Source organism: Carassius gibelio, chromosome B6 (genome assembly GCF_023724105.1).
Source record: "Carassius gibelio isolate Cgi1373 ecotype wild population from Czech Republic chromosome B6, carGib1.2-hapl.c, whole genome shotgun sequence".
NCBI lineage: Eukaryota > Metazoa > Chordata > Actinopteri > Cypriniformes > Cyprinidae > Carassius > Carassius gibelio.
In genome coordinates, this window is record NC_068401.1 from 10,234,286 (window position 1) to 10,248,778 (window position 14,493).

The window sequence follows — 14,493 nt, forward strand, 5'->3', positions numbered from 1 at the left end:
AAAAAAATCTATATCTATGATATATCAATCAATATTTTGACCGATATATTGGAAACTATACTGTTATCACTAGTTTTTTTGTTTTTGTTATTATAAATCTGCATTGAATTATTTCCCAAATACAAACAATATACACACTCTATAAAGACACAAAAATATATAATTATATAAATTCAAAAGAAAATTAGGAAAACAGGTGTCAAACAAGAAAATAAATCTTACAAGAGAAATTTGGTTTAAATTTATTAACAGAAATGAACATTTATTTATAACATGGGAATGAGACCTCTCATAAACACATGGCACAATCAAATTATATACATTCCATCAGGAGAACAGTGCAGACACATACAGGAGGAGGAGAGAATACGGTGACCGACGACCTAAAAACAACCCCTGATCAGGCTTCAACTGACCAACTGAGAAAAAACTAAATGTGCTGCTCAAAGTTAAAAATGCTCTTTAAGAAACACTGCTGTTTTCAAACAAAAAGACAAAGCTACAATTCATAATACTACCTATTTAACACAAAATCGATAAGGAGTCTGTCAGGAGTCGTCTACCACAGTGCTAGGCTAAGCGGTCTTTCCCCTGTAATAAAACGTGAACACAATGTTTAACAAAGATGTGTAGTTTCTCCCATCTTCCTGATTCTATTCACAACAAAGATAAAATCTCTATCTTGCTTTTCACCAGCTTTATAGTGCTTTAAAGCTAATTGCACATAATGATATACACTTGTTTCTCTTCATTTAGTTGTATTTGTGTCTATGCACATATCAATAAGTCAGGTTGAAACCGACATCTTCAGTTCAGTTTTCATTTAAACGTCTTTTTGTCAGCTTATTTTCAAGACTTCCTACACTATGTGTGTGTGTGTTTGTGTGCATGTGCATGTTTGTGAGATGGAGTTTAACCAGGGGTTAAGAGTTCAGTGGCCTGTCAGGTAATCCTGCGTGGAGTCAGAAGCAAAGGAGTCTGCATCCTCGTTGTCTGAGTCGTCGCTGCTGTCATCTGCGGCCGGCTCTCCGCTCAAAGCAATTCGTGCATAGTCATCCGTGTCAATGGACTTGCAGAAGTGAATGGCGTATTTTAGTTTCTCTTCCAAGACTAGCTTACAGGAGTAGCGAGGCAGCTTGAGCAGGAAGAAGCAGGTGTAGGACTCTGGGAGGAAGTGGTCCGGGGGGTTGTATTTGTCCAGCACCTGGTCAAACAGGAAAAATACACGAATAATCAGCACTAATATTTATTTGTACATATCATTTATCTAACATTCATATACATATACACAAGCACTTTTATTTATTTTATTTATTTTATTTCTCAAAATTGTAATATATAAATATGAAATATGAAACTACTAAATCTGAGGGGGAAAAAAAGAATTGTGACAAACTCGACTTTTCTTAGAATTTTGAGTTTTCTAAAAGTTTTCCTTTGAATTCTGAGTTCACATCTTGCAATTAAATTTTTCTCTAAAAAATAATAATAAAAAGATAATAGTGATCTCTCACAATTCTGATCTTTTTTCTCCAGATTTTATTTCTTGCAATTCGGAGTTTATATTTTGCAATTCTGACAATTATGAGAAAAACTCAGAATTATGATATAAATGCAGAATTGCTGAAAAAACAAGTATAATTATGCAGTTTAAAAAAGAAACAAAATAATTAAACTTTTGTATGAAAAATAAAATCTAAATCAAATTTAAAATACATGCTGTTCATTTGAACTTCCTCCTCAAACAATGTTTTACAGTTTCTGCAAAAAAATATTTCATTTCTGATAACATAAAAAATGTTGTGCACTATAATATAAAATGTTGATCTATAAAATCAGCATATAAGAATGGTTTCTGAGGGATCATGTGACACTGAAGACACAAATTACAATTCAAACTATTTAAAAAAAAAAAAAGTTTTTTAAATTCGTATAAAATTTCCCAACATTACTGCTTTTTCCTATATTTTTGATCAAATAAATGCAGCCTTGGTGAGAATAGTATATATACATATATATGCCGTTAAGTAGATATACATTTTTAGTCAACGGTCCCTTTAAGTGACATTTTTCAGAGCCACAAGTTACCTGCACCACAAAGTCTCGTCCACGGAAGTCTGCGATGGTCCTGGGGAGGCGCGTTCGACCCCAGACGAACCTGAGGAAGAGCGAGCGTTCTGTGTTGGAGAAAGACTCCATCACCTCCCAGAACCACTGGATGAGTGGAGCAGTTGGTTCCACCCCCTTATATGTGGCCACTGATTTGAGCAGGTGCAGGGGGATGTCCGGACTGCCACACACCTAAACAACACAAACAAGTGATGTGGAGTCAAATAAGAATGACATTTGCTCAGTCTGCGTTTATGACACACTCACCATGGTCTCCAGCTCATAGCCAGTAAAGAGAGAGAGCAGGGGCACTGGAACCACACGTGCCATACCTTCCCTTACTGCAGACACCTGCTCATCGAACTCATGCAGCCTGGACAAACAAAACCACAACATATCCATTTGATTCACTTTTTATTTCAGAAAAATTGGTTGGTAACATTTTTTCAGCATATATTCACACCTGTAATTTATTGCTAGCCGCACATATTCGCTGCGGTTCTCCAGACTGATGTGGGAATGTTTGGAGCTGAGCTGGACTTCCTGTCCACAGGCACTGGGCACAGTGAAGGGCAGAGGCATAGCTTCAAACTCCTCTGCAGACGCCTCATTATCTCTGATGTACATCAGACCGGGAATAAAGTCCTTGTCCACCTAACAAACACAAAAACGGGGTCAAATGGGTTCTTTTCAACTTTGTGACCAAAAAAAAAAAAAGGTAAGTTTCCACACAATTTTAAGCAGCACAACTTTTTCAGCATTGATAATACTAAGAAATGTTCCTTGAGCACCACATCATATTAGAATGATTTCTGAACTATCATGTGACATTGAAGACTGGAGTAATGGCTTCTAAAAATCAAGCTTTGCATTCACAGGAATAAATTAAATTTTAAAGTATAGTTATTTTACATTTTAGTAGCATTTACCAATATTTCTGGTTTTACTGATACTGATTTTCTTTGGGATAAAATAAACAGCATTGATGAGCATACAAGACTTAATTAAAAAACACTTAAATAAAACAAAAAAAACACAAATAAGTAAGTAAGTAACACTAGTATTCTGAATGACTTGAGCATATTTAAATAAAAGTTTGCCACTTTCAGATTCAGGCACCAGCAAATCTTCAAATTGCAGTTGGATGATCGGAGAGATCTAGCAGGAGTATATTTTGCGGAGGAGACCGTCTCCGTGACCTAGATTCATTCAACAAAAATGACTGAAGATTGTCTAAACCTGTGCAAATGACTATAAGAAAGGAATGAGAAGAACGTGTGGGTGGTTTTTGAGTGCATCACGGTCAGAGTCTCACTGTTGTCTTGTGCTCGGTAATCTTTCTCTTTAACCTTTCTAATATCTCCAGGCAAAAGCAACAAACAACAGCTGCTCTGTGAGCAAGAGACGTCCTGCGCTGAGAAACGCCATCACTGCAGACGTCTCAGCAACACATGATCTCAGCGTGAATGCAGGAGACGCATACACTCACATTCATTTTTACACATCACACGTGCATGTGTGTGCGCACAACCAAAAACTTCACTGTGCATCTCAAACAGCACATCTCAGAGATCATTAAAAGGAAAAAAATTATTATATCTGAAAATGATTTCTGAATAACTGCCGAGAAATGTCTTAATGTAGCACAAACATACCACACAGATTTAGAGAAAGCTGCTTATAGTACATATGCATTAGAGGTGGTAGGTTTATGGCTGTCATGTAGGTCAGCTGACCACCATTAAAGACAAATGTACAGAATGCATGGACTCTGGCATGTACTCTCATTATGTCTTTTGCATAAATTCAAAAGGGCTTGCCATAAGCTCCAACTACAGACAGATTTACCATGTCATGTAATCAATGTAATGCTGGGGGTATTCCAGAAAAAGCAGGGATAACTCTTGGCTGATTAATCTAAACCTTATTACTCATGGTTATGGGTTGCAAAATTTGGCTGGAAGTTTGTTCCGTCACTAAAAATATAAATAAAAAAAGAAAGACTGATCAGTCTTTTCTTTTAGTTCAAGCAATCATTCCTTTTAAATGGATTCTGTTTTAGCACTTTTGTTTTCTAGTTTCGTTTTGATTTGTCTTAGACATTTTTGTATTGGTTTGATCTTTTGTTTCGTGGTTTAAGCATTTTTGCTTTGCTTTGATTTTTGTTTTGATTGTGGTTTTGTCTAAGATTTATTGTTTTGGTTTGATTCGTGTTGCTTTTGGTTTTGTGAGTCAAATCAAATCAAATCAACTAAATAAAAAAATAAAAATAACCAGAGGCATACACACACACAAACACATACACCCACAGACAAAATAAATAAATACATAAAATCAAAACAAATAGTTCTAAACACAGACAATTAAATAAAACTGAAATAAAATGATTGAAAAAAAAATTGAGGTTCCATATTTGTTTTAAAGTTTAAAGTAGATGTGTCACATATGAATTTTAATTATTATATAACTTTACTGTAACAATGTATATTTTTGCAATGAAAGTTAAGCCCAGGTATGTAGTACCATGTGTCATCATAAGTAATTCTTTCTGAAATACCCCCTGAAGTATTAATAAAAATAAAAAAACACCTAAAAAGCAGCGAAACAAACATGTTTTTATGTATAATTGAACAATCTGGATTCACACACACGGTCCTACCTCACTGAGATCAGCAATGGTCAGGTTCATGCCTGCCAGCTGTTTCCATACAGGTTCTGCCAGGTAGAGGCTTAGAGGACTTCCTGTACGGATTGCTATGCCCAGAAGCACTCCTATACACAATTAAAAGAAGAGAGTATGGCAGATCAACAGATCGAATGGAGGGAAGTACTACAGCTGTACGATTTTAGACTGCTACATCAAGCCTTGAAAGCATTTTCAGTGTGGGAAACACAAGCCGAAAGTACCTAGGAAGCGGAACATGCTGATGTGCAGAGGGGACTTGGCAGCTGGGTTGAGCAGGAAGCAATCTCTATTCGCTCCCGACTCGTCTCGGCCGTTAGGAGTGACGATGAGGAGAGGAGTGAGACCGTTCTGTAGTTCCTCACACATTTCTGCGATAGATTCACTGTATCCGCCACCACAGTCATCAACTGACTCGCCTAAAAACACACACAGAGGGTAAAAAAAAAACATGTTAAGATACGATCCAATGGCATTTTCCAATTTTTACCATCTTTCATCCCTCTCAAAATACAAACTCACCCACAAACTTGACCTTCCAGACCCGGTGTGGCAGCAGCAGACTGTCAGGGCTGAAAGAGCTCATCTTAGCACACATCTGCCCAAATACTGACTTGGTGCCATCCGGCCCTGCCAGTCCTCCTTTACTGCGGGAACGCTTGACCTGTCGAGAGAATGAGTGTAAGTTATTACAGGCTTCTCCTTATACAGCATTTCTGCTCCGATGTATAAACTCCACTGTTAAGCTTTCTGGCTGCGAGACTTGCCAGATCAGTGCCAGGCTCCAGGGGCCCTATTAGAGGGCCACTGGTCCATGAATATACATATTTGGGGGTAAATCTCATAAAGAACCTTATTCTGAGCAGATCCAAAAATAAATCACACATTTATATATGATGTTTAATGAACAAATCTCTTCAAATATGAATGCCCTCAAAATTCTAACAAAAATAAAACTGATAATAATAATCATATGGTGTACATAGTACTTCCGTGTCCGTGCTGACAGAGAGGAGCAGGAAATGCAACAATAATTACGACTATTAGGGAAAGGGAGACAATTTTATGGAGGCTCCACTAGCTATTTTTGCCCATTAAAAATAACTGTTCATTCTGGATTCTGTTTACCATCCTAACAAACTCTCAAACCAAATTAAAAAAGCAAGCAAAAACAACATTGGTGAATAAATAACATGCATTTTGGTCATAATTTTTCAAAATTGAATCATAAATACATGGGTTAAAATTGCAACAAAAATAACTGTCTGACTCTTTCTGATTAGAGCAAATCAATTGTATTTTTTTCTTATGAGGTTGAAACATAATAGTAATAATAATAATAACAAAACAATGAGTTGTTATTGAATATACAGAAATAAAAACCTGTTTTCCAACAGATTTCAAATATGAAAAAAATAAATACACATTTGTTTATGCAAAACATTACATTTGGACTCTGACTGGGAGATTTACTTGAGGCCAAATTAGGTTAGAATAGATTGTAAATCTCAAACTACATGTGCAGTTTAAACAAGTGTACCTGTATCCTGTTTAACTCCACCACTGGCCCATGCTGCCTGTCTCGAACCATAGTGGCTTGAACAACTTTACGGAATGCTGCCTCCTAGAAATATTGAAAACAAATATAATTAAAACTTGTTATTTATAATAAAAAAAATATTAATAATAAATAAATAAATAATGCAAGTACTACCCACAAAAATATTCTTACTTTGCCCTGCGAAATAAGGATTCCACGCAGTGTATCAAAGCCAACGGAGACGCCGTGTCCAGTTTCACCTAGTCTTCCTTCTAAGTCAAACATTGGGATACAGGGGCAGAAGAGCTCAGAGATGTGGTGCAGGAGCAGTAATCGGTTCCTCAGGCCTATGATAGCGATCTCCTGTAGGTGGTTGTACTCCATAGGAACCTACAGAAAAAAAATATTGAATTACTTAAACATGACATTACACACAAAGTTCTTTGAGATTTTTTTGGAAGTCCTGCATGATTCAGATCTATTTGGTGATACAGTACCTGAGCAGGCAGTTTTCCAGCATTGGTAGGTTTACTAGTGGACCAGGCAAGTGTGTGTGCTGAGCCACAAGCCACACGGTTTATCTTCTTGCCCTGCAGTGCCGCCACCAGCCTGGGCCTCTGAATAGCATTAGTGGTCCCGTCACCAAGTTGACCCTCATCATTGTCACCCCATGTGTACACTTCGCCTGCGAGTTTAAATTTGTGTCTTTACCAAAAACTCCAAATAGGTATAGACTATGCCCGACAAAAGAAAACCTGATATTTGTTCCATATAAACACGCCACATGATGACCTACCATCCTCTGTGCAGCATACACAGTGAAGAGAACCAGTTGCTATGGCTATGACCTTCTTGCCTTGCAAACCCTGGACCTGCCGAGGTCTGCGAACATGATCATCCGAGCCATGTCCCAGTCTGTGATAGTCGCCTTTCCCCCTAAAACAATCACAAATGTAAAATCATGTCTTCTCACTAAATAAAACATCAGTTTATATACCACTGCATTGTGGGATTGATTACCATGTGTAAACTGCTCCAGACTTGGTAAGAGCCACAGAGAACTGCGAGCCACATTCCACTTTCACAACACCCAATCCAGTTAATGAGTCAATCTAAGCAGAGAATGAGATATGAAGATTCACACAGGAGAGTGAAAGATTTTGACTCTTAAGTAACTACACCAGCAGTCGTACCTTCATAGGCACTTTACATCCATCACTTCCTCCTCTGCCCAGTTTGCCGTAGTCTCCATCCCCCCATGACCACACCATGTCATCATCAGTCAGACACAGGGTCTGGGCATCTCCACTGCCACATGCAACGTCTATCACCCGGTGACCCTGCAGTGCCTCCACCTATAAACACGCACAGGCAATTCACAGAATATACAGTGTTATAAACCAAACTTACCAGCCGTTTATACAAAAAAATTGCTCATTGGCTACCGATACAAGAGAGAACCAATCAGCTGTGCCATGTGATAATGATGTCACTATGTCATACGAAGTAAGATCCATTGGACTCCGCCATTTAGAGTTTCATGCCATAACTTTGTATACATTTTTTTAATTATAGAGATTGCACTTACACATTTCTAATTAACCATTTTAGAGTGAAACAAGTAGTAACATAAAATTACAAGTGTAATATAAAATCATAATATGATATGATTATTATATTACAAAAGTCAAAAGTAACAGTATTTAGTAATGCACATTTCATTATTCAATGTCATGTATCATGGTTTTGTTTTAGAAAAATAGTTCCATGAAGTAAATTTGCGTCATTTTCTTTTTGCAATCATTTTGTTTTGTGCCCGATAGATATGCATAACATGTAATGAACACACCAGTTTTGGTTTAAGCTGGTCCTCACTGTCTCCGTGACCAAGGCGACCATAACGACCTTTGCCCCACGTGTAGAGCTCTCCACTGGCTGTAATGCAGGCGCTGTGGGCTCCACCAGCCGCAATGTCCACCACTTCCACCCCTCTGAGAGACTCGATCACACGTGGGCGGTCACATGGGCTGGGAAAAGACAGCACTACCAGTCACACATACTGTACCTCTTAGTATAAGCTGCTAAACCAAATCAGTGATAGTCTGGCGCACATATAGGAGTGGGTAATGACTTCGCTTTTTTAAGTTCTGTGATAATATCCAGTCATGGGAACAGGCGGTAATATGATATTCTGACTAGAGCCCGACCTATATATCGTTTTGTCGATATTAGACGATATTAGCCTGGCACAGATATATCGTATCAGCAAATATGCTGCCATATAACAAAGATGAAATGCTTCAAAATTGTGTATTTTCTTAGTTTGTCCAGCAGAGCGCGTTCCATTGTTTGCTACTGGCGACTCAGGTCATTGTAGAGATGCGCAGATGAGCTCAAACTTTACACATTACAATGATTCTAAATTTTGCATGATGATATGATGAATGGATGGTTCATTTTTAACAGTAGATTCAGTGACGTTAGAACTGATCTATGAACCACTGTTCCCATCTGCGGCACATATGGCTCCACGGCCACTAGAGCTGTTCGCGGGCACTCAAGTCAATGCTTGTGGTTATACTGGCCATGTCGGGGCCCAGAACTCATGCTTATCACATCGGTCACATCACATTTCCTAACTGGGTGTCTACACCAGACACAAGCAGTGTGGTGCGGAATGGGATGGCAAAATACAACAGAACCATTATAATCAATGATGCTGTCTACACTGGATGTGACGCAGCACAACAAATCCCAACAGTAAACTGATGCCTTGTTCCATTTTTGAAGTATCTGACACAAAGTACAAATTATTTTCAGTGGTTGCTTTGTCAAATCCAGTGTTGTTTCAGCATATCTTGTCAGTACAGTCAATAACATAGCAGACTGAAAAGTTAGTATCTTTCTGCGGTCCAATAGTCGGCAGTGTGGTGGTGGCTTAAGTCTTTAAAATGGTGATTTAATGCCATGTTGTCACCTAGTTGGTGAGACTCAATGCTATAAAGTAAATCAACAAAGTCTTTTACTTTCACAATGAGCATGTCACACTTTTCTGCTATATTACTAGGGCCCTGTGTTTTCTGTGATATGTTAAACGCAGACGGAGTAGTGGAATCCATTCATAAAAGCGTAATTTACTGTATAATGCAGAATTTCATGGTATTGGTCTAATTTCTGATGAATAAATATAAACCGGTCTCTACACTTAAATCAAATCTGCAAAAAAACTATTTCAAATACAAATATATCTGTTTTTTTTTACTTCCTAATATATGTATCGGCCCCAAAAACTTTAAAAATTAGCTCTAATTCTTACATATCCCATAGTACAGTATTCAGAATTTACATGGTACTCAAAGACACTTAAGTATACCATAGTATCATGTCCAACATGTTCTTTTCTGTTTAAGCATTTGTCTTCACTTTTACAATGGGAAACTGTTAAATACTGAAAGTTAAGTATGTAGAAGGTCATTACATGAGATGAACCAAAGATGCTCATGTGAAAGGACAATGGTAACCACATTGTGGAGCTGACCTTCTGTTTCCATGTCCCAGTTTTCCATCTTCAGCCTCTCCCCAGGAGTACAGTTCTCCTTCAGAGGAGAGAGCCAAACAGTGCTTCCCGCCAGAGTTCACAGCTACCTTCCGGATGAACACATGCTGGATTGACTCCAGCAGGGTCGGAGTGGAGACGGACTCTGTGCCTCCTATTCCCAGTCGACCACCGGCACCATATCCTGTAGCATACAGCTGAAGACAAAGTCAAAGACAAGTCATTAAGGACATTATTCAGCTGACATAAAATATTAGAACAACTGCTGAATATACAGCATAGGTCTGTACTAAAAAAAAATATATATATTATCAGCTGTGAATTAAAAAAAAAAAAGGTCAAATGAGATGTGTACTGAAGATTTTAAAAGGAACCTTTACTGGCTTTGAATCTGAAACATTTGAAAAAATGTAAAAGCCTTACTTTCCCATCAGCGGTTACGGCAAACAGGGTCTGCTCTCCACCGATCAGTTGAACAGGTCGCAGTGTGGCAAGAGCTTCTGTTGGTGTGGGAACCTTGACTTTTGCTCCTTCAATACCACCCAACTGACCCCGGTGATTGTGCCCCCAGCCGTAGATGGTCCCACTGCCGCCCGCTGAGAGAGTCCAATCATCTGGTCTTCTAGAGAACAGAAAACAACCAAATTGTGAAATTGAACAAAAAACTGTTATAATAGAATTCCATTCATTTAAAATATTACTTGAAGAGCACCAAGAAATTTTTGGTTGTTTCACACGCCAAACAACAATGGTCTCAGATTTGTTTAGTTGATTTACCTGTTCATCCACTGAACTAACTGCTCATCTTGCTCCTTCTTAAACAGGTCATGACTCTCATGGAGTGTGTTCATGTTCTCATGATCTGCCATGAGCTCACGGATTTTCTTTGCCACCTAGTGGAAAAAATGTAAAAAATTCACAGAACATAAATACAACAGCTCTCCGTTAAGTAAGAGATTCTCTAATTTCCAACCAATATTAGAAATCCCTACCTCATCCAGGAAAGGGCGGGGCAAAGGAGTCCTCTTGTCCAGAGCCACTAACACTCTAGATGCTGTACAATAGCGGCGGAACCAAGCCCATTTGTGTGTCTCAGCACAGCATGGAAGAGTGTCCAGCTCCAGATCACACGCAAGTGCCACCAACACCTACAAAAGACAAGAAAAATAGATTTTGGGGAAAACTCACGAGGCATCTCTTACTGTGCCCATCTGTTAGGAAGACAAACATACCTTGAAGAAAGGACTGTGGAGCAGCTGCTTGCCACCTCTGACTGTGGGTTCCTCATACTCGTACTGTCTCTGTAAAGCCTCGGGAAGTCCTTTCACCAGAGCGGCTAGTGCACTTCCTGTGAAACTCTACACAGGATTCAACACATGTTAAGTATATAATAAATAAATGAATACATTAATGAATTACAAAGAACATTGTTTAACCATAGAGCGAGCCTCTCCTTCACTGTCTCCTAAGAGGCGGTTGATGTTTATGGATTGGCCATATTCAGTGGTTAAGAGCTTGCGTAGCCTCTGCAGGGCCCACATACGATGACCAGCCGCTGAACAAGCACACAAGAGACAGTTAAATATTGATTCTATAACCTTAAATTTGTGATTTCAAGATTAAATCTGAGGTTTTTCCTTACCCAAGGCACTGAGCTGGGCACAAGCAGCAAGTGAAGCTGCCAACCTTGGCACAATGCTGCGGTTTGAAGCAAAGTTGAGGCGAAAGTCCAGCAGACATGTTACTAGATCCATCGAAGGGCAGGACAGAATGCACCGATCTGACAGGAGGTCTTTAGGACCTGCAGGTAATTCAGTAAAAAGGTCAAGCTCTTCAGAATATCATGTTACATATAAAGTGATTTCATATTAAACTGCTGTACCAGCAGCAGGCATGATGGGATAGACAGTGAAGCGCCAGCCCCAGCCGTTAACAGAGCCATCACTGGTGAACTTCCATTTCAGCTCATCTCCTGGAATCCTCAATTCACTGGACCAATCAGACCACTCACGACCTAAAGGGGTGGAAACAAATAAGGTCATGCGGCCAATGATCAAACCACTTTTTGAATAGTATTTAAAAGAAAAAAGGAAAAAGAATGTGACCTGATCGAACAGACACAATCCTATTGGCTCCGTCCATGATGGTAAGAGGGTCATGTCTTCTTTCTGTTGAACACTGGCGATCAAACTCCACCCTCAAACCTTCAGCACCTAAAATAACCACACGCAAGATCAAATTTTAATATCTTTAAATCTGCTATGCATAAAAAAAAAGCATCTTGGTTTCTATAAAAATATGAGGCAGCACAACTGTTTTCAGCATTGATACACTTAGAAATGTTTCTAGAAATGAAGCTGAAGGACACAAATGATCATTTGGCGATGAAGACTAGAGTAATGGAAGCAAAAAATTCAACATACCATTTCTGGAATAAAGTACAAGAAAAAATATATATATATATTATTTGTAAATTGTAATATAACTTTACAATATAACTGCATTTTTTTAATCAAATAAATCCAGCATAGGATCATTTCCATCAATTATAAAATACTAGATATTTATATATCCTCAAGAAAATATTACTGGCTTGTGCAATACTTCGTCTACAGCAACAGTGCCAAAGTTTAATACTTCGGTTTAGGAATTTGTTCAAATAAAAATAATAATGCTTTGGCGAGCACCAGCAATGAGGTTGTTATGGCTGCTGAGATGCTGAATAAACAGAAAAACACAAGGTGACCTGGTATTTTCACAGTTCCGCTAGTGGAAGTGTCATCAGTGTACGGGTGACTGCTCTCCACCACCACAGGCTGCGATGACAGCCGTCCGCTTTGAGAGTCAGTGGCTACATCCTCTAACTCAGTCACACACAACTCCAGCAGCATATCTGCCACCTGAGGGCCAACAATCACATTTAGATACGAGTACATGCATTTCAAAGATGAAATGATACCATTTGAGTTATAAAAACATGCAGTGAGATAGAAAAGAGGTTGGTTTTTACCTGTGGGAAGGCTGTACCCATGCCAGACAGCACAGCAGACAGCACTTCCTTTCCTTTATCGCCTGAGCGCAGAGACACAGCCAGTTTTAACAGGTCTACCAACACCCGCGTGTCATCGGGAATCAGCAGACTGGTGAACTCATCCAGGTATTGTGGCTCTAGGCCCACTGCTTTACTCTGGCTCTCAGAGTCCTGTTCCAATAAATCAAACCAGACCACTCTAAATATCACTTCAGTTTATACAAGGGATTGAAACAAAGTCAACATACAAATCTAATCCTTTGTAAACTGACTTAAAATGCATGCGTTTCATTTTAATGATCAGGAGCAAACATCTCCAAAGTATGATTAACAGGAACATTTCTATGACTTGGCAGGCTAGAATTCACTTGGGCCATTCTGTTATTTTTCCTCTATAATGCACAGTCAACAAACCATGCATTTATATTAACAGTGTTTCCTAATCAAAAAATTACAAATACATAAATGAACGCTATCTTGGTAAGACAATCCCTTATGGTAAACAAAACAAGAAACACACACATCCATAATTACATTATAGTTCATTATAGCAGTTTATTTTTATTGTTTTAATTAAAACAGAAATGTAAAAAGCCGATACCAACAAAAAATTGTTTTTAATAAATGTTACAAATGATTAAAAATAAAACAACAATAAACAAAAAAAAAATCAATCAATCAATCAATAAATAAATGTTTAACTTTATTAAAACATGGCATAAAAGCATGTGTGACTGACCACTTTGGTTTTGGTCATGGTCTCAGCAATGATGCTGGCAGCACCAGGGTCATCTGTGACTGGGATAAAGGGCCGTGATGAAGCAGAGGCAGTGGATGGGGTCACCGCTGAAGAAGGGGTAGTGGCATCCTCAGATGTCGTCACCTAGACCACAAAATAACATACAATTCCATATGACAGTGACTGGTGCAGAATGAAGACTACTGAAAAGAAATAAATATTAAAAAAAATGTACAGCAAATGTGAAGAAAGTCATGCATAAGCAGCACTCCTCACCTCTCCTCGTTTGCCATCCATCCAGGGGTGTGGACTGACCCTCTCCTCTGTTTCTGAGGGCAGGGCTGGACCCTCAGCCTCAGAGGGGCTGGACGCTGATGAACAATCTGAAGGGGGCACTGGAGAGCTGGAGGGACACTCCAGAGGCATCATAGAGGCAGGCATCAAAGCTCCCACCACTGCATCCCTGTGTGACATGAGAGTAATTAAGTGATTCCAGAGCTTTTATTTTATTTGCTGAAGCAGAAAACAATCAATCTGGAATGCAGAGTCATTCTAATACCTTAAATATACTGTATGCATTAAGGTCATACCTGGCATACATAATCTGCAGGGCAGAGAGCACATGGGACAGGGCTTGCTGTTTGGCAAGATAACCATCTAGAGAGAGTAGGATCTTTGCCAGAGATGGCCTGTTGGCCTTCACACTGCTCACGCCATTCAGCTTATTACTTAATAAAGATGGGTCACTGTCTGATGGTACACCTATAAAGAAACACCCACAAAACCTTCACTTTAAGCAAGAGGTACACAACAACAGAAAATAAATGGAGATTGG

General features: G+C 38.9%; 1 protein-coding gene across 4 annotated transcripts in view; it reads right to left on the reverse strand.

Moving 5' to 3' along the window:
* Nucleotides 1-230: 230 nt before the first annotated feature.
* Nucleotides 231-14,493, reverse strand: part of LOC127959382 (E3 ubiquitin-protein ligase HERC2) — a 56,745-nt gene continuing 42,482 nt past the window's right edge. For all 4 annotated transcript variants that reach the window (XM_052558538.1, XM_052558540.1, XM_052558537.1 and 1 more), the window contains 28 exons: nucleotides 14,249-14,420; nucleotides 13,935-14,121; nucleotides 13,659-13,802; nucleotides 12,899-13,090; nucleotides 12,635-12,788; nucleotides 11,994-12,101; nucleotides 11,771-11,902; nucleotides 11,531-11,689; nucleotides 11,325-11,443; nucleotides 11,121-11,246; nucleotides 10,881-11,036; nucleotides 10,666-10,781; nucleotides 10,312-10,510; nucleotides 9,871-10,085; nucleotides 8,182-8,359; nucleotides 7,526-7,687; nucleotides 7,353-7,444; nucleotides 7,129-7,268; nucleotides 6,830-7,017; nucleotides 6,525-6,722; nucleotides 6,333-6,416; nucleotides 5,315-5,456; nucleotides 5,017-5,211; nucleotides 4,769-4,881; nucleotides 2,573-2,763; nucleotides 2,377-2,482; nucleotides 2,089-2,301; nucleotides 231-1,204 (listed from right to left, as the gene is read on the reverse strand). In XM_052558538.1, the coding sequence (XP_052414498.1) occupies nucleotides 932-1,204; nucleotides 2,089-2,301; nucleotides 2,377-2,482; nucleotides 2,573-2,763; nucleotides 4,769-4,881; nucleotides 5,017-5,211; nucleotides 5,315-5,456; nucleotides 6,333-6,416; nucleotides 6,525-6,722; nucleotides 6,830-7,017; nucleotides 7,129-7,268; nucleotides 7,353-7,444; nucleotides 7,526-7,687; nucleotides 8,182-8,359; nucleotides 9,871-10,085; nucleotides 10,312-10,510; nucleotides 10,666-10,781; nucleotides 10,881-11,036; nucleotides 11,121-11,246; nucleotides 11,325-11,443; nucleotides 11,531-11,689; nucleotides 11,771-11,902; nucleotides 11,994-12,101; nucleotides 12,635-12,788; nucleotides 12,899-13,090; nucleotides 13,659-13,802; nucleotides 13,935-14,121; nucleotides 14,249-14,420 (4,454 nt within the window). In that variant the 3' untranslated portion in view covers nucleotides 231-931. The remainder of the gene's footprint in view (nucleotides 1,205-2,088; nucleotides 2,302-2,376; nucleotides 2,483-2,572; nucleotides 2,764-4,768; nucleotides 4,882-5,016; nucleotides 5,212-5,314; nucleotides 5,457-6,332; nucleotides 6,417-6,524; nucleotides 6,723-6,829; nucleotides 7,018-7,128; nucleotides 7,269-7,352; nucleotides 7,445-7,525; nucleotides 7,688-8,181; nucleotides 8,360-9,870; nucleotides 10,086-10,311; nucleotides 10,511-10,665; nucleotides 10,782-10,880; nucleotides 11,037-11,120; nucleotides 11,247-11,324; nucleotides 11,444-11,530; nucleotides 11,690-11,770; nucleotides 11,903-11,993; nucleotides 12,102-12,634; nucleotides 12,789-12,898; nucleotides 13,091-13,658; nucleotides 13,803-13,934; nucleotides 14,122-14,248; nucleotides 14,421-14,493) is intronic.